Here is a 24,305-nt window from a genome sequence, read left to right as displayed (position 1 = left end):
CCCTTCTAACAAAGACACACCCACATTTCAAGCCACACCCTTTTATTTTTAGCTTACAAATATCTTTACCGCAACGCAGCCCCACCTGAGGATGGGATATGAGGATTAGAAATGAGGATTAGCTATGGGGACCGGATATGAGGATGGAATATGAGGTCAGGATATGAGGACGGGATATGAGGACGGGATGTGAGGATGGAATATGAGGACGGGATATGAGGACGGGATATGAGGTCGGGATATGAGGTCGGGATGTAAGGACGGGATATGAGGTCGGGATATGAGGTCAGGATATGAGGTCGGGATGTGAGGTCGGGATATGAAGACAGCATATGAGAATGGGATATGAGGACGGGATATGAGGAGATAAGATATCTGAATGAGGTCCCCCCACAATTTCCTGAATCACCCCTTTAACCACTAAACAACGCAGGATGTACATTTATGTCCTGTACATGACTGCGAGCATCGGAACGATGCTCGGGTCATGTGCAACAGGTCCAGGCTGCTAATAGCAGCCAGGAACCCTCCGGTAATGGCCGGCATCCGCAATCGCGCAGATGTCCGCCAATAACCCCTCAGATGCCGTGATCAATACAGATCACGGCATCTGCTGCATGGCGGCACTTAATGTGGATAATCGGATCGCCCGCATCGCTGCCGCAGGGATCCGATTTTCCATAATGTCGGAGGGAGGTCCCCTCACCTGCCTCCATCCGTCTCCTGGGGTCTTCTGCTTTGGTCTGAGATCGAGCAGACCAGAGCAGTAGATAGCCGATAATACTGATCAGTGCTATGCCCTATGCATAGTACTGAGCAATATTAGCAATCAACTGATTGCTATAGATAGTCCCCTATGGGGACATAAAAAGTGTAAAAATAAAAGTTAAAAAAAAGTTAAAAAAATTAGAAAAATCCCCTCCCCCCAATAAAAATGTAAATTGTCCCTTTTTCCCCATTTTACCCTCAAAAAGTGTAAACATTTTTTTTAATAAACATATTTGGTATCGTCGTGTGCATAAATATCTGAACTATTAAAATATAATGTTAATGATCCCGTACGGTGAACGTTGTGAACGTAAAAAAAAAAAATAATTCAACATTGCTGCTTTTTTTTATAACATTTTATTCCCCCAAAAATTAGAAAAATGTATTAAAAGTTTTACATATGCAAAAAAAAATTTTTTTTGATTGCGCCATACATTTTATGGTAAAATTAGTGATGTCATTATGCAGGACAACTGGTCGCGCAAAAAAACAAGCCCTCTGTCACGATTCGGCTGGCTGGAGGTGGATCCTCTGTGCCAGAGAGGGATTGGCGTGGACCGTGCTGGTGGACCGGTTCTAAGTTGCTACTGGTATTCACCAGAGCCCGTCGCAAAGCGGGATGGTCTTGCAGCGGCGGTAGCAACCAGGTCGTATCCACCAGCAACGGCTCAACCTCTCTGACTGCTGAAGATAGGCGCGGTACAAGGGAGTAGACAAGAGCAAGGTCGGACGTAGCAGAAGGTCAGGGCAGGCAGCAAGGATCGTAGTCAGGAGCAACGGCAGGAGGTCTGGAACACAGGCTAGGAACACACAAGGAAACGCTTTCACTGGCACAATGGCAACAAGATCCGGCGAGGGAGTGCAGGGGAAGTGAGGTATAAATAGGGAGTGCACAGGTGAACACACTAATTAAGCCAGCTGCGCCAATCAGTGGCGCAGTGGCCCTTTAAATTGCAGAGATCCGGCGCGCGCGCGCCCTAAGGAGCGGGGCCGCGCGCGCCGGGACAAGACCGACGGAGAGCGAGTCAGGTACGGGAGCCGGGATGCGCATCGCGAGCGGGCGCCTCCCGCATCGCGAATCGCATCCCGGCTGAGAGGGGTATTGCAGCGCACCTGGTCAGCAGGTCTGACCGGGGCGCTGCAAATGCGAGGATGTTGCGAGCGCTCCGGGGAGGAGCGGGGACCCGGAGCGGTCGGCGTAACAGTACCCCCCCCCCCTTGGGTCTCCCCCTCTTCTTGGAGCCTGAGAACCTGAGGATAAGACTTTTGTCTAGGATGTTGTCCTCAGGTTCCCAGGATCTCTCTTCTGGACCACAGCCTTCCCAATCCACCAAGAAATTTTTTTTCCCTCTGACCGTCTTGGAGGCCAGAATCTCCTTCACGGAGAAGATGTCAGAAGAACCGGAAACAGGAGTGGGAGAAACAAGTTTGGGAGAGAAGCGGTTAATGATGAGTGGTTTAAGGAGAGAGACATGGAAGGCATTGGGAATACGAAGAGAAGGAGGAAGAAGGAGTTTGTAAGAGACAGGGTTAATCTGGCACAAGACTTTGAAAGGACCAAGATAGCGTGGTCCCAGTTTGTAACTGGGGACACGAAAGCGGACATATTTAGCGGAGAGCCATACCTTGTCTCCGGGAGCAAAAATGGGGGGAGTTCTTCTTTTCTTATCGGCAAACCTTTTCATGCGGGATGAAGCCTGTAAAAGAGAATTTTGGGTTTCTTTCCATATGGTGGAAAGATCACGAGTCACTTCATCCACAGCGGGCAAACCAGAGGGCAAGGGAGTAGGGAGGGGGGGAAGAGGGTGACGGCCGTACACCACGAAAAATGGGGACTTAGCAGAAGATTCGGAGACTCTGAAGTTGTATGAGAATTCGGCCCATGGTAGAAGATCTGCCCAGTCATCCTGGCGGGAGGAAACAAAATGCCGTAAATAGTCACCCAGGACCTGGTTAATTCTTTCTACTTGCCCATTGGATTGGGGATGATAAGAAGAAGAGAAGTTTAATTTAATCTTGAGCTGTTTACAGAGGGCCCTCCAGAATTTAGACACGAATTGGACGCCTCTATCCGAGACGATATGCGTGGGCAATCCATGAAGGCGAAAAATGTGTACAAAAAATTGCTTTGCCAACTGAGGCGCTGAAGGAAGACCAGGAAGAGGAATAAAATGTGCCATCTTGGAAAATCGATCAACGACCACCCAAACAACTGTGTTGCCACGGGATGAGGGCAAGTCTGTAATAAAGTCCATACCAATCTGTGACCAAGGCTGTTCGGGAACGGGCAGAGGATGAAGGAGACCAGCAGGCTTCTGGCGAGGAGTCTTATCTCGGGCACAGACAGTACAGGCCCGCACAAAATCAACAACATCCGTCTCCAGAGTCGGCCACCAATAAAAATGAGAGATGAGTTGCAAGGATTTTTTGATGCCCGCATGGCCTGCGAGATGGGAGGAGTGTCCCCATTTGAGAATCCCGAGACGCTGGCGTGGAGAAACGAAGGTCTTCCCTGGAGGAGTTTGCCTGATGGAAGCTGGAGAAGTGGAGATCAGACAGTCCGGAGGAATGATGTGTTGCGGAGAGACTTCTACTTCAGAGGCATCAGAAGAACGAGAGAGGGCATCGGCCCTAATGTTCTTGTCGGCAGGGCGAAAATGAATTTCAAAGTTAAAACGGGCAAAGAACAACGACCACCTGGCCTGGCGAGGGTTCAGCCGTTGGGCAGACTGGAGATAGGAGAGATTCTTGTGATCGGTGTATATGATAACTGGAAATTTTGATCCCTCCAGCAGATGCCTCCATTCCTCAAGCGCCAATTTAATGGCCAGTAGTTCTCGATCCCCGATGGAGTAGTTTCTCTCCGCCGGAGAGAAGGTCCTAGAAAAAAAAACACAAGTAACAGCATGCCCGGAAGAATTTTTTTGTAGAAGGACCGCTCCAGCTCCCACTGAGGAGGCATCTACCTCCAATAAAAAGGGTTTAGATGGGTCAGGTCTGGAGAGCACGGGAGCAGAAGAAAAGGCAGACTTGAGATGTTTAAATGCGTCTTCCGCTTGGGGAGACCAGGACTTGGGATTGGCATTTTTCTTGGTTAAAGCCACGATAGGAGCCACAATAGTGGAAAAGTGTGGAATAAATTGTCTGTAATAATTGGCGAACCCCAAAAAACGTTGGATAGCACGGAGTCCGGAGGGGCGTGGCCAATCTAAGACGGCAGAGAGTTTATCTGGGTCCATTTGTAGTCCCTGGCCAGAGACCAAGTATCCTAGGAAAGGAAGAGATTGACATTCAAACAGACATTTCTCCATTTTGGCATAAAGTTGATTGTCCCGAAGTCTCTGAAGAACCATGCGGACATGCTGGCGGTGTTCTTCTAAGTTGGCAGAAAAAATCTAAATATCGTCCAGATATACAACAACACAGGAATATAAGAGATCACAAAAAATTTCATTAACAAAGTCTTGGAAGACGGCAGGGGCGTTGCACAGGCCAAAGGGCATGACCAGATACTCAAAGTGTCCATCTCTAGTGTTAAATGCAGTCTTCCATTCGTCCCCCTCCCTGATGCGGATGAGATTATAAGCCCCCCTTAAGTCCAGTTTGGTAAAGATGTGGGCACCTTGAAGGCGATCAAAGAGTTCCGAGATAAGAGGTAAGGGGTAGCGGTTTTTTACCGTGATTTTATTAAGTCCGCGGTAGTCAATGCAAGGGCGTAGGGAGCCATCTTTTTTGGACACAAAAAAAAATCCAGCTCCGGCAGGAGAGGAGGATTTGCGGATAAAGCCCTTTTTTAAATTCTCCTGGATGTACTCTGACATGGCAAGAGTCTCTGGAGCAGACAGAGGATAGATTCTGCCCCGGGGTGGAGTAGTACCCGGGAGGAGGTCAATAGGACAGTCATAAGGCCTGTGAGGGGGTAACGTCTCAGCTTGCTTCTTGCAAAAGACGTCAGCATAGTCCATATAAGCCTTAGGAAGACCGGATACAGGGGGAACCACAGGGTCACGGCAGGGAGTACTGGGAACCGGTTTAAGACAGTCCTTGAGACAAGAAGTACCCCAGTTCTTGATTTCTCCTGTGGACCAATCAAGGGTTGGGGAATGGCGTTGAAGCCACGGTAATCCAAGAAGAATTTCAGAAGTGCAGTTGGAGAGGACCAAAAATTCAATTTTTTCGTGATGAGGTCCGATGCACATTAGGAGAGGTTCCGTGCGGTAACGCACGGTACAGTCCAATCTTTCATTGTTAACAGAATTGATGTAGAGGGGTCTGGCGAGACTGGTCACTGGGATGTTGAACCTGTTGATGAGAGAGGCCAAAATAAAATTTCCTGCAGATCCGGAATCCAAGAAGGCCATAGCAGAGAAGGAGAAGGTAGAAGAAGATATCCGCAGAGGCACAGTAAGGCGTGGAGAAGCAGAGTTGACATCAAAAACTGTCTCACCTTTGTGCGGAATCAGCGGACGTCTTTCCAGGCGGGGAGGACGGATAGGACAATCCTTCAAGAAGTGTTCGGTACCGGTACAGTACAGGCACAGATTCTCCATGCGGCGTCGTGTCCTCTCTTGAGGTGTCAAGCGAGACCGGTCAACTTGCATAGCCTCCACGGCGGGAGGCACAGGAACGGATTGCAGAGGACCAGAGGAGAGAGGAGCCGGGGAGAGAAACCGCCTTGTGCGAACAAAGTCCATATCCTGGCGGAGCTCCTGACGCCTTTCGGAAAAACGCATGTCAATGCGGGTGGCCAGATGAATAAGTTCATGCAGGTTAGCAGGAATTTCTCGTGCGGCCAGCACATCTTTAATGTTGCTGGATAGGCCTTTTTTAAAGGTCGCGCAGAGGGCCTCATTATTCCAGGATAATTCGGAGGCAAGAGTACGGAATTGGATGGCGTACTCGCCAACAGAAGAATTACCCTGGACCAGGTTCAGCAGGGCAGTCTCAGCAGAAGAGGCTCGGGCAGGTTCCTCAAAGACACTTTGAATCTCCGTGAAGAAGGAGTGTACAGAGGCAGTGACAGGGTCATTGTGGTCCCAGAGCGGTGTGGCCCATGACAGAGCTTTCCCAGACAGAAGGCTGACTACGAAAGCCACCTTAGACCTTTCAGTAGGAAACTGGTCCGACATCATCTCCAAGTGCAGGGAACATTGTGAAAGAAAGCCACGGCAAAACTTAGAGTCCCCATCAAATTTATCCGGCAAGGATAATCGTAGGCCGGAGGCGGCCACTCGCTGCGGAGAAGGTGCAGGAGCTGGCGGAGGAGATTGTTGCTGAAGCTGTGGTAGTAGCTGCTGTAGCATCACGGTCAGTTGAGACAGCTGGGCGACCACCGTGGTGAGGTCGGCGACAACTGGCAGTGGGACTTCAGCGGGATCCATGGCCGGATCTACTGTCACGATTCGGCTGGCTGGAGGTGGATCCTCTGTGCCAGAGAGGGATTGGCGTGGACCGTGTTGGTGGATCGGTTCTAAGTTGCTACTGGTATTCACCAGAGCCCGCCGCAAAGCGGGATGGTCTTGCAGCGGCGGTAGCAACCAGGTCGTATCCACCAGCAACGGCTCAACCTCTCTGACTGCTGAAGATAGGCGCGGTACAAGGGAGTAGACAAGAGCAAGGTCGGACGTAGCAGAAGGTCAGGGCAGGCAGCAAGGATCGTAGTCAGGGGCAACGGCAGGAGGTCTGGAACACAGGCTAGGAACACACAAGGAAACGCTTTCACTGGCACAATGGCAACAAGATCCGGCGAGGGAGTGCAGGGGAAGTGAGGTATAAATAGGGAGTGCACAGGTGAACACACTAATTAAGCCAGCTGCGCCAATCAGTGGCGCAGTGGCCCTTTAAATTGCAGAGACCCGGAGCGCGTGCGCCCTAAGGAGCGGGGCCGCGCGCGCCGGGACAAGACCGACGGAGAGCGAGTCAGGTACGGGAGCCGGGATGCGCATCGCGAGCGGGCGCCTCCCTCATCGCGAATCGCATCCCGGCTGGAGGCGGTATCGCAGCGCACCCGGTCAGCAGGTCTGACCGGGGCGCTGAAAATGCGAGGATGTTGCGAGCGCTCCGGGGAGGAGCGGGGACCCGGAGCGCTTGGCGTAACACCCTCATACTAGTTTGTGGATGAAAACATAAAAGAGTTATGATTTTTAGAAGGCGAGGAGGAAATAACGAAAACGTAAAAACTAAATTGTCTGAGTCCTTAAGGCCCAAATGGGCTGACTCCTTAAGTGGGTTAATACCACTGAATAACATGGATTGGATTATCTGGTGACGATTGCGCCTGTTGGAGGAGATATTTGGAGAAAGTGAAGAGCAGACCAGTAAGATCACATAGGACATCACAGCTATGTATGGGGCTCCGCAGACCGGTCAGATCACACAGGACATCACAGCTGTGTATGGGGCCCCGCAGACCGGTCAGAGCACACAGGACATCACAGCTGTGTATGGGGCCCCGCAGACCGGTCAGATCACACAGGACATCACAGCTGTGTATGGGGCCCTGCAGACCGGTCAGATCACACAGGACATCACAGCTGTGTATGGGGCCCTGCAGACCGGTCAGATCACACAGGACATCACAGCTGTGTATGGGGCCCCACAGACCGGTCAGATCACACAGGACATCATAGCTATGTATGGGGCCCGCAGACCGGTCAGATCACACAGGACATCACAGCTGTGTTTGGGGCCATGCAGACCGGTCAGATCATACAGGACATCACAGCTATGTATGGTGCTCTGCAGACCGGTCAGATCACACAGGACATCACAGCTGTGTATGGGGCCCCGCAGACCAGTCAGCTCACACAGGACATCACAGCTGTGTATGGGGCCCGCAGACCGGTCAGATCACACAGGACATCACAGCTGTATATGGGGCCCGCAGACCGGTCAGATCACACAGGACATCACAGCTGTGTATGGGGCCCCGCAGACCGGTCAGATCACAGAGGACATCATAGCTATGTATGGGGCCCCGCAGACCGGTCAGATCACACAGGTCATCACAGCTGTGTATGGGGCCCCGCAGACCGGTCAGATCACACAGGACATCACAGCTGTGTATGAGGCCCCGCAGACCGGTCAGATCACACAGGACTTCACAGCTGTGTATGGGGCCCCGCAGACCGGTCAGATCACACAGGACATCACAGCTGTGTATGGGACCCTGCAGACCGGTCAGATCACACAGGACATCACAACTGTGTATGGGGCCCCTCAGACCGGTCAGATCATACAGGACATCACAGCTGTGTATGGGGCCCCGCAGACCGGTCAGATCACACAGGACATCACAGCTGTGTATGGGACCCTGCAGACCGGTCAGATCACACAGGACATCACAGCTTGTATGGGGCCCTGCAGACCGGTCAGATCACACAGGACATCACAGCTGTATATGGGCCCCGCAGACCGGTCAGATCACACAGGACATCACAGCTGTATATGGGGCCCGCAGACCGGTCAGATCACACAGGACATCACAGCTGTGTATGGGGCCCCGCAAACCGGTCAGATCACAGAGGACATCATAGCTATGTATGGGGCCCGCAGACCGGTCAGATCACACAGGACATCACAGCTGTGTATGGGGCCCCGCAGACCGGTCAGATCACACAGGACATCACAGCTGTGTATGAGGCCCCGCAGACCGGTCAGATCACACAGGACATCACAGCTGTGTATGGGGCCCCGCAGACCGGTCAGATCACACAGGACATCACAGCTGTGTATGGGACCCTGCAGACCGGTCAGATCACACAGGACATCACAGCTTGTATGGGGCCCTGCAGACCGGTCAGATCACACAGGACATCACAGCTGTATATGGGCCCCGCAGACCGGTCAGATCACACAGGACATCACAACTGTGTATGGGGCCCCTCAGACCGGTCAGATCATACAGGACATCACAGCTGTGTATGGGGCCCCGCAGACCGGTCAGATCACACAGGACATCACAGCTGTGTATGGGACCCTGCAGACCGGTCAGATCACACAGGACATCACAGCTTGTATGGGGCCCTGCAGACCGGTCAGATCACACAGGACATCACAGCTGTATATGGGCCCCGCAGACCGGTCAGATCACACAGGACATCACAGCTGTATATGGGGCCCGCAGACCGGTCAGATCACACAGGACATCACAGCTGTGTATGGGGCCCCGCAAACCGGTCAGATCACAGAGGACATCATAGCTATGTATGGGGCCCGCAGACCGGTCAGATCACACAGGACATCACAGCTGTGTATGGGGCCCCGCAGACCGGTCAGATCACACAGGACATCACAGCTGTGTATGAGGCCCCGCAGACCGGTCAGATCACACAGGACATCACAGCTGTGTATGGGGCCCCGCAGACCGGTCAGATCACACAGGACATCACAGCTGTGTATGGGACCCTGCAGACCGGTCAGATCACACAGGACATCACAGCTTGTATGGGGCCCTGCAGACCGGTCAGATCACACAGGACATCACAGCTGTATATGGGCCCCGCAGACCGGTCAGATCACACAGGACATCACAGCTGTATATGGGGCCCGCAGACCGGTCAGATCACACAGGACATCACAGCTGTGTATGGGGCCCCGCAAACCGGTCAGATCACAGAGGACATCATAGCTATGTATGGGGCCCGCAGACCGGTCAGATCACACAGGACATCACAGCTGTGTATGGGGCCCCGCAGACCGGTCAGATCACACAGGACATCACAGCTGTGTATGAGGCCCTGCAGACCGGTCAGATCACACAGGACATCACAGCTGTGTATGGGGCCCCGCAGACCGGTCAGATCCCACAGGACATCACAGCTGTGTATGGGGCCCCGCAGACCAGTCAGATCACACAGGACATCACAGCTGTGTATGGGGCCCCGCAGACCGGTCAGATCCCACAGGACATCACAGCTGTGTATGGGGCCCCGCAGACCAGTCAGATCACACAGGACATCACAGCTATGTATGGGGCTCCGCAGACCGGTCAGATCACACAGGACATCACAGCTATGTATGGGGCTCCGCAGACCGGTCAGATCACACAGGACATCACAGCTGTGTATGGGGCCCCACAGACCGGACAGATCATACAGGACATCACAGCTGTGTATGGGGCCCCGCAGACCGGTCAGATCACACAGGACATCACAGCTGTGTATGGGGCCCCGCAGACCCATCAGACCCCACGTGAAAGTGACCCCCGAAAGTGTCTACAATGGGCTTCAGAACTAGAGCAATGGAAGAAGGCGCCGAGTCTGATGGATGAGGTTCTCCATCATGAAGACGAGCGGGTGCGTCACTTACCTGGGGAAGAGATGGCACCAGATGCTTTATGGGAAGAAGACAAGCCAGCAGGGGCCGTGTGATGGACAATGTTCTGCTGGAAACCTTGTGTCCTGGCATCATGTGGAGGTGACTGTGACACCTACCTGACCATTCTACACACCAAGTTTCCCCCTTCATGGTAACGGGACCCCCTAATGACAGTGGCCTCTATCAGCAGGACCCCCTAATGACAGTGGCCTCTATCAGCAGGACCCCCTAATGACACTGGCCTCTATCAGCAGGACCCCCTAATGACAGTGGCCTCTATCAGCAGGACCCCCTAATGACAGTGGCCTCTATCAGCAGGACCCCATAATGACAGTGGCCTCTATCAGCAGGACCCCCTAATGACAGTGGCCTCTATCAGCAGGACCCCCTAATGACAGTGGCCTCTATCAGCAGGACCCCCTAATGACAGTGGCCTCTATCATCAGGACCCCCTAATGACAGTGGCCTCTATCAGCAGGACCCCCTGATGACAGTGGCCTCTATCAGCAGGACCCCCTAATGACAGTGGCCTCTATCAGCAGGACCCCCTAATGACAGTGGCCTCTATCAGCAGGACCCCCTAATGACAGTGGCCTCTATCATCAGGACCCCCTAATGACAGTGGCCTCTATCAGCAGGACCCCCTGATGACAGTGGCCTCTATCAGCAGGACCCCCTAATGACAGTGGCCTCTATCAGCAGGACCCCCTAATGACAGTGGCCTCTATCAGCAGGACCCCCTAATGACAGTGGCCTCTATCAGCAGGACCCCCTAATGGCAGTGGCCTCTATCAGCAGGACCCCCTAATGACAGTGGCCTCTATCAGCAGGACCCCCTAATGACAGTGGCCTCTATCAGCAGGACCCCCTAATGACAGTGGCCTCTATCAGCAGGACCCCCTAATGGCAGCTGTCTCATTTAGCAGGACCCCCTAATGGCAGCTGTCTCTTTTAGCTGGACCCCCTAATGGCAGCTGTCTCTTTTAGCTGGACCCCCTAATGGCAGCTGTCTCTTTTAGCTGGACCCCCTAATTGCAGCTGTCTCTTTTAATGGGACCCCGGCCACACTGCAGATATCGGTCAGGAATGAGAAACATGACCAAAAGTTCAAGATGGTGACTCGGCCTCCAGATTCCCCAGATCTCATTCGATCCATCATCTGTGGGATGTGCTGGAGAAATAAGTCACTGTGTGCAGTCTCTTCCTCCTGTGCAGTCACTGTGTAGTCTCTTCTTTCTTTGTAGTATCTATATGCAGTCTCTTCCTCCTGTGCAGTCACTGTATACAGTCATTGTGTGCCGTCTCTTCCTCCTATGCAGTCTCTCTGTGTAGTCTCTTCCTTCTGTGCAGCCTCTCTGTGTAGTCTCTTCCTCCTGTGCAGTCTCTCTGTGCAGTCTCTTCCTACTTTGCATCCACTATGTGCAGTCTCTTCCTCAAATGCAGTTACTATGTATACTGTGCAGTCTTTTCCACTTATGCAGTCACTCTGTGCAGTCATCTTCTCCAGCGCAGTCACTATGTTCAGTGTTTTCTTCTTATGTAGTCTTTTCTTCCTGCGCAATCACTGTGTGCAGTCTCTTCTTCCTGTGTAGTCCCTGTGCGCAGTCTCTTCTTCCTGTTCAGTCACTGTGCGCAGTCTCTTCTTCCTGTGCGGTCACTGTGTGCAGTCTCTTTTTCCTGTGCAGTAACTGTGTGCAGTCTCTTCTTCCTGTGCAGTAACTGTGTGCAGTCTCTTCTTCCTGTGCAGTCACTCTGTGCAGTAATTTCTCCAGTGCAGTCACTCTGTGCAGTCATCTTCTCCAGTGCAGTCTCTATCTGCAGTCTTTTCTTCTTGTGCAGTCTCTTCTTCCTGTGCAGTAACTGTGTGCAGTCTCTTCTTCCTGTGCAGTAACTGTGTGCAGTCTCTTCTTCCTGTGCAGTCACTATGTGCAGTCTCTTCTTCCTGTGCAGTCACTATGTGCAGTCATTTCTCCAGTGCAGTCACTATGTGCAGTCTTTCCTTCCTGTGCAGTCTCCTTGTAATGTGTAGTCACAACGGGGGAGATTTATCACGACCCGTCCAGAGGAAAAGTTGCTGAGTTGCCCATAGCAACCAATCAGATTGCTACTTTTATTTTTCACAGGCCTTTTCAAAAATGAAAGAAGCGATCTGATTGGTTGCTATGGGCAACTCAGCAACTTTTCCTCTGGACAGGTTTCTCCCCCTATGTGCAGTCTCTTCCTCTGTGCAGTCTCTTGCTCTTATGCAATAACTTTGTGCAGTCTTTTCTTTCTGTGTAGTCACTATGTGCAGTTTTTTCTACTATGCAGTCTTTGTGTGCAGTCTCTTCCTCCAGTGCAGTCACCATGTGCAGTCTCTTCCTCCAATGCAGTCCGTGTGTGCAGTCTCTTCCTCCTGTGCAGTCACGGTGTGCAGTCTCTTCCTCCAATGCAGTCATTGTGTGCAGTCTCTTCCTACGGTGCAGTCACAGTGTGCAGTCTCTTCCTCCGGTGCAGTCACAGTGTGCTATCTCTTCCTCCGGTGCAGTCATGGTGTGCAGATTCTTCCTACGGTGCAGTCATGGTGTGCAGTCTCTTCCTCCGGTGCAGTCTTTGTGTGCAGTCTCTTCCTCCGGTGCAGCCACGGTGTGCAGTCTCTTCCTCCGGTGCAGTCATGGTGTGCAGTCTCTTCCTCCAATGCAGTCCTTGTGTCAGTCCTCAATCTGTATTCCATGTTTCAGCGTTTTAATCCCTTAAGGATGCAGGATGAACATGTACGTCCTGCGCCCACCCCCGCAGTTTGAATCACGCTACCTGGTGGGTCTCGGCTGCTGTCTGGAGCCAGAACCCATGGCTAATGGTGGACATCGCCGATCTTTGGCTTAACCCTTTAGACGCCACAAGCAAAGTTGATCACATCTAAATGTGGAAAATTAGCTTCCCGGCTAGCTCAGCGAGCTGATCAGGATTCCGTCACGGGATCCCAATCAGCTTAGAGGTCAGCAGGAGGTCTCTTACCTGCCTCCTTGCTCCTTTAGTGCAGAAAGCCATGGCAGGCTGTACTAATGGAGCGCCGATAACACTGATCAGTGCTGTACTATGGAGTAATATTGTTCAGTGTAAACAAACATAAACATATGGGGTGTCGTCACGTGCATAAAAGTCTAAACTATTCAATTATAACATTAAAGGGGTATTCCAGGCCAAAACTTTTTTTTATATATCAACTGGCTCCGGAAAGTTAAACAGATTTGTAAATTACTGCTATAAAAAAAATCTTAATCCTTCCAATAGTTATTAGCTTCTGAAGTTGAGTTGTTGTTTTCTGTCTAACTGCTTTCTGATGACTCATGTCCCGGGAGCTATGCAGTTCCTTTGGGGATATTCTCCCATCATGCACAGCTCCCGGGATGTGACATCATCATTGAGCAGTTAGACAGAAAACTTCAGAAGCTAATAACTATTGGAAGGATTAAGATTTTTCAAAAACAATAGTATCTAAGTAACATCTGTACATCGAAAATATACATCAAAGATCATTCAGTATAAAAACCGAAATACCTCGTGTTCAAAAGTACATTCAGATGAGATGAAGCACAGATTAAAACTTTTCATGTTAAAAAAATAAATAAAAAAATAAAAAGATTTTTAATAGAAATAATTTACAAATCTGTTTAACTTTCCGGAGCCAGTTGATATATATATATATATATATATATATATATATATGTATATATATATATATATATATATATATATATATATATATATATAAAAAGGTTTTGTCTGGAATACCCCTTTAAGTAAACCGCATGGTTAATGGTGTAAAAGTAAACAAATACCCCAAAAAATCCAGAATAACATATTTTCGGTCACTTTGTATACCAAAAAGTCCCCTCAAAACAAAAAGGGTACCAATAAAAACTGCAGATCGCTAAACTAACGATCGCTCAAAACTACCGATGTGTAGAAACAAAAGTCCCCTAAATTTACTGAATGGCGTGTGGGGGTTGTTTTTTTTATTTTTTTTACTTTTTTTTTTTGCCCCACAAATTTTTTTGCTTGTTTTGTTTTGTTTTGCAATAAATGTTGTGGTTAAATGAGTGATGTAATTACAATGTACACTTAGTGGCACAAAAAGCAAGCCTCATATGGGTCTGTAGGTTCATATGGGTCTGTAATTGAAAGCGTTAAAAGGGGTACTCCGGCCCTATGACATATTATCCCCTATCCATACGCCCCCTCCCATAGACTTGCATTGAGGGGGTGGGGCATCATGTCATACGGGGGCGGAGTCGTGACGTCATGATACTCGGTCCCCGTGGTTGGGAGACATAAGACTTGGAGCCTCCAGCGCTTCCTGCAGTGCTCACAGGTGGGTGCTGCATGCTAGATTGCAGGGGTCCTCAGCAGCGGGACCCCCGCAATCAGACATCTTATCCCTTATCCTTTGGATGAGGGGATAAGATGTCTTGGGGCCGGAGTACCCCTTTAAGATTATTGAAGGTGAGGTGGAAAAAAACGAACATGCAAAAATGAAAAATACCTGTATCCTTAAGGGGTTAATATTCAAGGGTCCAGAATATAACTTGAGATAAAGTGTATTGCACAGATATTTATGAGACCCATGAATCACATTGTTGGCTCCTGACCACATATAATCATTGCACTGCAGACACCTGATCTAGTATAATATAGTCCTTAGAGCTCCCTCTACTGTAGACAATGATCATTACACGTTATGTACGACAGTGTTAGGATCGGGTCTCCCATAGTTACTGCCCAAAGGAGAACTGGTTCTGGGTGTGTATCTGGCCGGCTGCCCTGTTTTCGCTAGGCGGCACCAGCTGAGTAAGAGCGCTATAATAGCAGGTTATCCAAGAGGGAGCGGTAAATGAGCCATAAATAGAGATTTCTCTGGTCACATGACTCAGGAGATGGCAGGAATGGTTTATATACTGCGGCTGTCAGAAAGATACAAACTGAAGTAAGAAATCTGCGTGAAACTATCAGTAATTCTATCCTTGTGTCCTGATCCAGAGCAGTAAGTGACTCCAGAATAAAGCTGAGTGAACAGGAAGAGACAAGGGCTTTTTCCGAGCATTACAAACATGATCCCTTTTTAGGAGTTGTAACAGAACTGGTGACAATGTATCAAAATATGGAAGAAAGAGTAAAAAGTGAAGAGATAGCTTTTGTTAACATCGAAAAGTTGAACAAATGATCAGAAAGTCTCCCTTTTTGGGTGTAGGTATAGGTTTTAAGGCTGGAAAGTGAATAAGATGCCATGGAGTGTTCCAAAAATTATCCCTTTTTTGGAATAGAAACAGGATTTGTGTCCCAAAATAGTGAAGAAGAAGAAATAGCTTTTGTATGAAAAGTCAAAAAAATTATCCTCTTTATTGGGGAGCATGGGTTGTGCATGTGTAGGCTTGGCAGGTAGAAGTGGCAGCAAGGGTAATGGTGGACTAGTGGTAGTTGTAGCAGACAGCAGAGAGCAGGCAGTGGTGGACAGGTGGGAGTTGTAGTAGCCTGCGGACAGAAGGCAGTGGTGGACAGGAGGGTTGTAGTAGCCAGTGGACAGCAGGCAGTGGTGGACAGGTCGGTACAGTAGTAGCCAGCGGACAGCAGGCAGTGGTGAACAGGAGGAGTCGTAGTAGCCAGTGGACAGCAGGCAGTGGTGGACAGGAGGAGATGTAGTAGCCAGCGGACAGCAGGCAGTGGTGGACAGGTGGGAGTTGTAGTAGCCAGCGGACAGCAGGCAGTGGTGAACAGGAGGAGTTATAGTAGCCAGCGGGCAGCAGGCAGTGGTGGACAGGTCGGTACTGTAGTAGCAAGCAGAAAGCAGGCAGTGGTGAACAGGAGGAGTTGTAGTAGCCAGAAGACAGCAGGCAGTGGTGGACTGGTAGGAGTTATAGTTGCCAGTGGACAGCATAGGAATGCATTAACCTAATTGTTCAGGTGGTGGTTTACATCCCTTTTGAGGAGCATCTTTGTGTATACTATTAAAATCTTATATAGTGACATAAAGGTTAAAAACTCGGTGTCACAGTTCCAGGTGTATCCATATATAGGGGATAACCCCTCTATTAGTAGCATATAGGGAACTGCATCCTCCCTTATTACTGGAACACTGTGACACAACTTAAAACCACTGAAATTAGTTAATGTCACAAATGTCTCGATATTCACGAACTGGGAGAATAGGGGAGTCATCAGGGATCTAGGCTTTAGGTTCATGTAAGGGGCTTCAAAACCCGCAGCTACCCCTTTGATATGGATTTAATCACATAGCCTGGTAAGTATCCTACACCCGTCCAGATTCGGTATCATTTTCCAATAATAGTTCATGGAGTACGCGTTCAGCCTCCTCATCACGCCGTAATTGTGCTCTCAAGTCCGTGTCATTTTGTAAATGCCATTTTCTTAGAGCCAGTACACAAAGATTTACATCTTTAATGCAGTTAAAACAATCAAACTTTGGAACTGGAGTAAATGAAAGAACCTTTGAAAGAATGAAAGAAGGGCTATCTCACCCTCATCAAGTATACGTAATGATAGATTGAATATCTCCCTCTCCTTCCTCATCTTTCCTATTGAACACAGTTTCAGTAGATATTGTGTCAACATCATCCAGTGTTGTCGGGCCTTGTGCTTGTCCCTGTCCTGGCCCCAAAAAAGAAGGCAAATTCACGGTTAGACCCGATATTGGAGTACTTGTTACCACAGAAAATTTTTAGATTTGATGCCTTGATACATTCCCTGTCTTGTATTCATAACAGAATTGATGTTCCTAGTAGATGGTATAAAGGGTAAACCACCAGAGGATTGAGATGGAGAGGCCCTCGTGCCCCACTGCTCCTCGATCTTGGCTTGTTGGACCAGTAAATGTAGGTGGGACAGAATTTTGTTGATACGTTGTTCTTTTCGGTTGCTGCGACCGATTCCTAAATGTCTTGGTTTTACGTTCATGTGTAGTACGTGATGTGTTCGTATCCGACTGAAAACCCTCAGTCCCCGATGTATCTGTCTCAGATTTATCAGTATACTGTGCTGAATATCTGATCTGGGTGTTGGGTCTACGACCACGCTAGGTATAAACCTGTCCAGTCGAAAAATCGGTAACTTCACGTACATATTTCTTATATTTTTCTCTTAAATTTCGTTTTTGAATGATTCCAGATGTTTCTGTCACATTATTTCTAGATTATTATACTCTGCATGTGTAGAGAAAGGCTGAATTTCTTTTGAAGCGGAGAGTAAAACACTATACCAGAGGTTTAGGCAACAAGGGTACCCAAGGAAGTATATAAAGAAAGCATATCAACGTGCTGGGACCACAGACAGAGGTACCATGTTCTCCGAATCAACATCTATAGGAGAATCTGAACGTATACGATGTATAGGGAGCAATAATGGTTCTACACATAAAATCATGAGAATTTTGCGCAAGCATTGGCCCCTTTTATCAAGTGATAGAGATCTTGGACCTCTAACTGGCAAAAGCCCGAGCGTTACATTTAGGAGGGGACCAACTAGTCCATAGCCATCTAGATACCCCAGCAACAAGAGATACGTGGCTTATGAGCGGTACTGTTGGGTCCTTCCAGTGCGGACACTGTTCTTTTGGTCCTTTTGTGATTGAAACAAAACGTTTTCCCAACCCCATAGATTCTCGGACGTGTGACATCAGACAGTTAGTTAACTGTAGTAGAAGAAATGTGAGATTTATTGCAATGTGCACATGTCCGAGGATCTATGTGGGGAAAATAACACAAGAACTGAGAAGACGTATTTCTCAGCATTTAAAGGGGTACTCCGCTGCTCAGCATTTGGAACAAATTGTTCCGAACGCTGAAGCCGGCGCCGGGAGCTAGTGGTGTCATAGCCCCACCCCGTCATGATGTCACGCCCCGCCCCCTCAATGAAAGTCTATGGGAGGGGGCGTGACATCCGTCACGCCCCCTCCCATAGACTTGCATTGAGGGGGCGGGGTGGGATGTCATGAGGGGCTGGGCTATGATGTCACAAGCTCCCGGCTAGTGTTGGGCGCGAATATTTGCATTTCAAATTTTTATCGCGAATAACGCAAATTTGCAAATATATTCGCTATATATTCGAAATGATGAATATTCACTTTTTTTCCGCGTATGCGCATATTCCTTCTTTTCACTTGTGGGCCAATTAGAATGATGTGAATACACTTGTCAGAGGTTATCAACAACATCCCAAGCAACCAATAGGAAATTTGCCCACCCCCTCACTGTTTTCTTCCTCGAATACGCGAATATTTGTCTATATATATGCGAAATATTGCGAATTCGAATATGGCCAATGCCGCTCATCACTACTCCCGGCGCCGGTTCCAGCATTCGGAACAGTTTGTTCCAAACGCTGATCAGCGGAATACCCCTTTAAGCTGTATCCGCACCAAGAAGGACACTCCGGTCTCCCGTCATGTGCAATTACAGCACAATAGCAATATTGCAGAGAATACATTTGCGGGTCTTTGTCACCTGTGTATAGGCCCTAGACGTGGTGACATAGATAGGAACCTTTTGAAAGATGAAGCGAGGTGGATCCACCTTTTGGGCCTTAATGAAGGCTTTTCCTCTGCTGCCTTTCTTAAATAAGCAAAATAATTATGGTTAACAGTAGTACTTTATTAGTTATGTGACTTTGTTAATCTCTCGTGGAAAACTTATTATTATTTTTTTTTTAATCAACTGGTGCCAGAAAGTTAAACAGATTTGTAAATTTATTCTATTCAAATGTTTTAATCCTTCCGATAATTATGAGCAGCTGAAGTTGAGTTGTTCTTTTCTGTCTTCTGTCTGACATCTCTGCTTGTCTCGGGAACTGCACAGAGTAGAAGAGGTTTGCTATGGGGATTTGCTTCTACTCTGGACAGTTCCCGAGACAGGTGTCGTCAGAGAGCACTTAGACAGAAAAGAACAACTCAACTTCAGCAGCTCATAAGTACTGAAAGGATGAAGATTTTTTTAATAGAAGTAATTTACAAATCTGGAAAACCCCTTTAATACTAGCAGTATTGGATATGTTATGTACTCCAATATAGAAATACTGGTTTCATCATTTATATCTAAATATAAGCAGCATTTTCATAAATAATACCCAGAATTGTAGATGACGTGATATGATGGAGGGGATGCAGGCGCAATGCAGAGACTCGATTGGGTCCTGAGTTTGTGTGAGCGCAAGCGCAGTAACAGTTCCCCAAATCACTGAGATTAAAGGGATACTCCGGTGGAAAACTTTATTTTTTAAAGCAACTGGTGCCAGAAAGTTAAACAGATTTGTAAATTACTTCTATTAAAAAATCTTAATCCTTCCAGTACTTATTAGCTGCTGAATATTACAGAGGAAATTATTTTCTTTTTAGAACACAGAGCTCTCTGCTGACATCATGACCACAGAGCTCTCTGCTGACATCATGGCCACAGAGCTCGCTGCTGACATCATGACCACAGTGCTCGCTGCTGACATCTCTGTCCATTTTAAGAACTGTCTAGAGTAGGAGAAAATCCCCATAGCAAACATATGCTGCTCTGGACAGTTCCTAAAACGGACAGAGATGTCAGCAGAGAGCACTGTGGTCATGATGTCAGCAGAGAGCACTGTGTTCCAAAAAGAAAATAATTTCCTCTGTAGTATTCAGCAGCTAATAAGTACTGGAAGGATTAAGATTTTTTTTTAATAGAAGTAATTTACAAATCTGTTTAACTTTCTGGCACCAGTTCATTAAAAAAAAAAAAAAAGTTTTCCACCGGAGTACCCCTTTAAAGATTGTGCAAAAGTGCAGGATAAGTTCTCCGCACCATCTGACATTACAGAACGCGCGCATGTGCAAGTAAGGATGAGGTCACGACCTGATTATGTGACCTGATCATATGATCGGAGAGCGCACGTAACAGCTGCGCAGGAGGATGTGGTCAGCAATGAGGTAAGAGTCTGACAGGTAACATGGAGATATTCTATTGGTTGATTTCCTGACCGGTGAATGTGAACTAGGTGTGGGATTGGCCTTTCTCTTAAATCATTGTGGATTGGCCGTTGAATTGGCGCACTATGATGACAGCCCCATACCTAGCTTATATAAGGTTGGGATAACCACGAGGAGAGGTGTTTGCCTATTTATCCTCCTATTATCCTATTTATTATTGCACCAAAATTAGTAGAGGGGGGCAAATTTTAATGGTTTTAAGTTGTATCACAGTGTTCCAGTTCCCTACACGCTACTAATAGAGGGGTTATCCCCTATATATGAATACACCTGGAACTGTGACACCGAGTTTTTAACCTTTATGGCGGAGATTTATCAAAACCTGTCCAGAGGAAAAGTTCCTGAGTTGCCCATAGCAGCCAATCAGATCGCTTCTTTCATTTTTCAGAGACCTTTTCAAAAATGAAAGAAGCGATCTGATTGGTTGCTATGGGCAGCTCAGCAACTTTTCCAGTAGACAGGTTTTGATAAATCTCTCCCTATGTCACTTTACAGTGGCCCCTCAACATACGGTGGTAATATGTTCCAAATGAACCATCGTTTGTTGAAACCATCGTATGTTGAGGGATCCGTGCAATGTAAAGTATAGGAAGCTGTACTCGTCTGTCCCCGCCGCTCTGGACCCGCTGCCCTGGATGTCGCCCTCCATCGCTGCCACCGCGTCCCCATGGTGTCCCCGACGCTCCTGACGTCTCTGCTTCCCCAGGATCCTCGCTTTCCGCTCTCCGTCGCCGTCATCACGTCACTACGCACGCCGCTCCTACTGGATGATGGGACGGCGTGCGCGCGACGTGATGACAACGAAGGAGAGCGCCGGCAATGGAGGGGATCGTGAAGAGGACGCTCCGGAGCCCCGAGGAAAGGTAGGAGACCATCACCGGAGCACATGGGGCACCGTAAACGGCTATCCGGTGGCAGCTGAAGCAGTCTGCGCTGCCGGATAGCCGTTTATGCGATGGCCCCGACATACAAAAGCATCATATGTTGATGCTGCCTTCAACATGCGATGGCCTCTGAGAGTGATTGTATGCTGAAATGATCGTATGTCGGGGCCATCGTAGGTCGGGGGGTATAAGATTTTAATAGTATACACAATAAAAGTTACATTTTAAGGGAGTTTTCCCATAAGGGATCTTGTGCCTTAGTGCCCTGGGTTTTGGTATATTCCAATGGTAAGATGCCACCGCCGCTGCTGCTCATGCCTCTTGCAGGGGTAATACTGGCAGAGGGAGTGGAGCGTTGACTTGGGCAGAGCGGAGACTGCACCCTGTTTGGCAGGAATTTGATGCTGGAAAACTATGGCAATCTGGCTGTGTAGCTTCTCATTATAAAAAGCTAATTTAGCCTCTAATTTCCCCCATTTTGGCTTTATACCGAGGGTCTGAGAGTTTGGCTATCCAGTACTCTTCTTTTTTCTTAAAGGGGTACTCCGCCCCTAGACATCTTATTCCCTATCCATCGGCTGTAGTACCCCAGACATTCGGTGCTCCATGCCGGATGACTGGCGATGCCATGGCCATGCCCTGCTATTGATGTCACGCCCTCTCAATGCAAGTCTATCGGAGGGGGTGTGACGTCCATCACGCCCTCTTCCATAAACTTGCATTGAGAGGGCATGGCCGTGACATCACTAGCAGGGCGTGGCCATGACGTCACGAGCCTCTGCCTTCTTCATCCAACTCCTGCTCACGAAGAACATCCAGCCAAACTGCAGTCAAACAGATGTAAACCTTCCTCCATCCCTCCTTCCTCAATCCCCACCATAAGCATTTGCTCTAAAAGGAATATCAGCGGCATTACATCACTAATTCCACTGTTGTCCTTGCTGACAAATATTGTTCCCTTTTCGAAAGGCCTGAGCACGTGACAGGTGTCTCTGATTAGCTACCAATGCCTGAGATGAAAGTCAAACTGGCTCCAAAAATTGCATAAAGTTGCCCACCTTCTCTGCCACATAACTGTGCAAAGCAGGAAAGGATTTTTTGGCAAAATAATGGCTGCTAAACAGTTGGGAGGGATCTGAAGGAGCAGCAGCAGCAGGGGCAAGATTTTCTCACATTGTAGGGGGTCTCCACTGTCCAAGCTGGCCTTCTGATGCCACTCTATGTATCTACAAATAAACAAAGTTCCTATACTCACACCCTGGCCATGGCTTCATTATTATTTAAAATAAGAAAAATCATGTATGGTTCCTCCATTTTTTCATTATTATCCAGATACCAACCAATTAGCAACAACCTGATGTTAACGAGGTGGTGAGGACCAATGTTATTGGCCCACCCCAGCCTAAGTAATGTCAAATTGTTGCTGCAAAAATGGCTCTTTGGGTCTGTTGGTAGCAGCTCTTCCTGGTACCCCTGTGGAGGTAGGTAACAGGGTAATAATTCCAGGTTAGTGCTGTTAGCGCTGTTTTTGTGGCTTACACTAATCCTCGGCATAGCAATGGACTCTGCCTCTAAAAAGGCTTGTACCACTTAGCCTGTAAAGTTATAAAAAAACACGACACATATTAAAACAATTTATTACAAAAAACACTCCCCTACAAGTTCTCGTTAAAAATTTTAAGTTAGATAAAAAAATTTTAAAAAAAAATGTAAATCATCAACTTAGTCCAACAAATCCGAAGTAGTCCATCAGATACACGTGTCTGAAACATCAAAAAAAGAAAAACACAGAAAATGGCCATAAAGTGCATAAAGCAGTGTGTTCCCAAATATGGAGCCTCCTCCTGTTACTAAACTACAAACCCCATTATTCCCGGATAGCCTTTGGGAATATTTGAAAAGACAGGCCTTGCTGTAGCTCCAGGATAAAGAGGGAGGGGGGCATGGTTGGGTTTAGTAAGAAAAGGGGCCACTAATGACACTGGGGAAGTTGACTGATATGACTATGGCTTGAAGGAAAACGACTGCTATGACCATGAAGGAAAGGGATAGGCACCAATATATCTACTGGGGGAAAGAAGACCATTTTTAAAGGGGTACTCCGCCCTAGACAGGATCTTATCCCCTATTTGATCTCGGCTGCGGCACCTCAAATATCCGGTGCACGGAGCGAAGTTCGCTCCGTGCCAGATGACTGGTGATGTGGGACGGAGGCTCGTGAGGTCACGGCCATGTCCAGCTCGCGACGTCACGGCCACGCCCCCTCAATGAAAGTCTATGGGAGGGGGCGTGACGGCCGTCACGCCCCCTCCCATAGACTTGCATTGAGGGGGCATGGTTGTGGCGTCACGAGCGGGCTTGGCAGTGATGTCACAAGCCTCTCGCACTTCACCCGACACTCTAAACGAATGTAGGGTGCAGCAGGGAGATCGCGGGGGTCCCGCCGCTGGATAGTTGATAAGATGTCTAGGGGGGGAGTACCCCTATAAGACCAATGGGAAAGGTAAATTTGGGCACTGGGGGGATGTAAATAATGGTATTAGTGCACTGCAGACCCTATGGTGATGTTGTGTCTTGTCGTTTGCAGCTCAGGGGTTGTTGTGTTTCACCTGCAATACTCCGACTACCAGCAGCGCCTGTAACCAACCGACCAACTGCTCCGCCTTGTCCTCCAAATTTGCTTTCTGCAAAACCAACCTGGTGTCACCGGATGTGGGTAAGAGTCCGCGGACAACTCTCTATGGTACTTCAGACCCCTGGGGGTTTATATGGAGCTCGGTTAAGTAACGTTGTCCGGTGTTTCCTACAATCCCACAGGTTTCCCGTTCACCGGATCTGAGCAGGTGTACAGACAGTGCGCAGAGAAGTGTGACCCCACGGGGCAGAACTGGCTGGGGGTGACCCGGAAAGTCCTGTGCTGCAACTTAGACCTATGCAACCGCAACGGAATTAAAGACGGCTCCAGCAGCTCCGCCGCAGATGCAGGAACAATGCAGGAATGCAGCCATAACACCGCCACAACGTCCGCACTGAACCTCTTAACCACCATAGTGCTTGTATTATCTGCTGTGAATTATTCAATATAGTAAATGCCTAAAACTGACTCCGTCCAATGTCCTGTCATATCTTACCGCACAGTAACATCATCACCTAACAGAATAACCACACATCTCTCTTACCTAGAGGGGACAATATTATAGTGTATTCTTATACATAGGGGACAGTATTATAGTAGTTATATTCTTGTATATAGGGGACAGTATTATAGTAGTTATATTCTTGTATATAGGAGCAGTATTATAGTAGTTATATTCTTGTATATAGGAGGCAGT

General features: G+C 48.4%; 1 protein-coding gene across 1 annotated transcript in view; it reads left to right on the top strand.

Annotated features, from left to right (window-relative positions):
- LOC130274491 (ly6/PLAUR domain-containing protein 2-like) overlaps positions 1–24,070 on the top strand; it is a 54,964-nt gene extending 30,894 nt beyond the window's left edge. The window contains exons 3-4 of the mRNA XM_056522895.1: positions 23,561–23,689; positions 23,791–24,070. Coding sequence (XP_056378870.1) covers positions 23,561–23,689; positions 23,791–24,059 — 398 coding nt within the window. The 3' untranslated portion in view covers positions 24,060–24,070. The remainder of the gene's footprint in view (positions 1–23,560; positions 23,690–23,790) is intronic.
- Positions 24,071–24,305: the final 235 nt, after the last annotated feature.

Source organism: Hyla sarda, chromosome 5, assembly GCF_029499605.1.
Source record: "Hyla sarda isolate aHylSar1 chromosome 5, aHylSar1.hap1, whole genome shotgun sequence".
In the NCBI taxonomy this organism is placed as follows: domain Eukaryota; kingdom Metazoa; phylum Chordata; class Amphibia; order Anura; family Hylidae; genus Hyla; species Hyla sarda.
The sequence above is the reverse complement of the archived record's forward strand: the minus strand, read 5'-3'. Positions and strand labels throughout refer to the sequence as shown.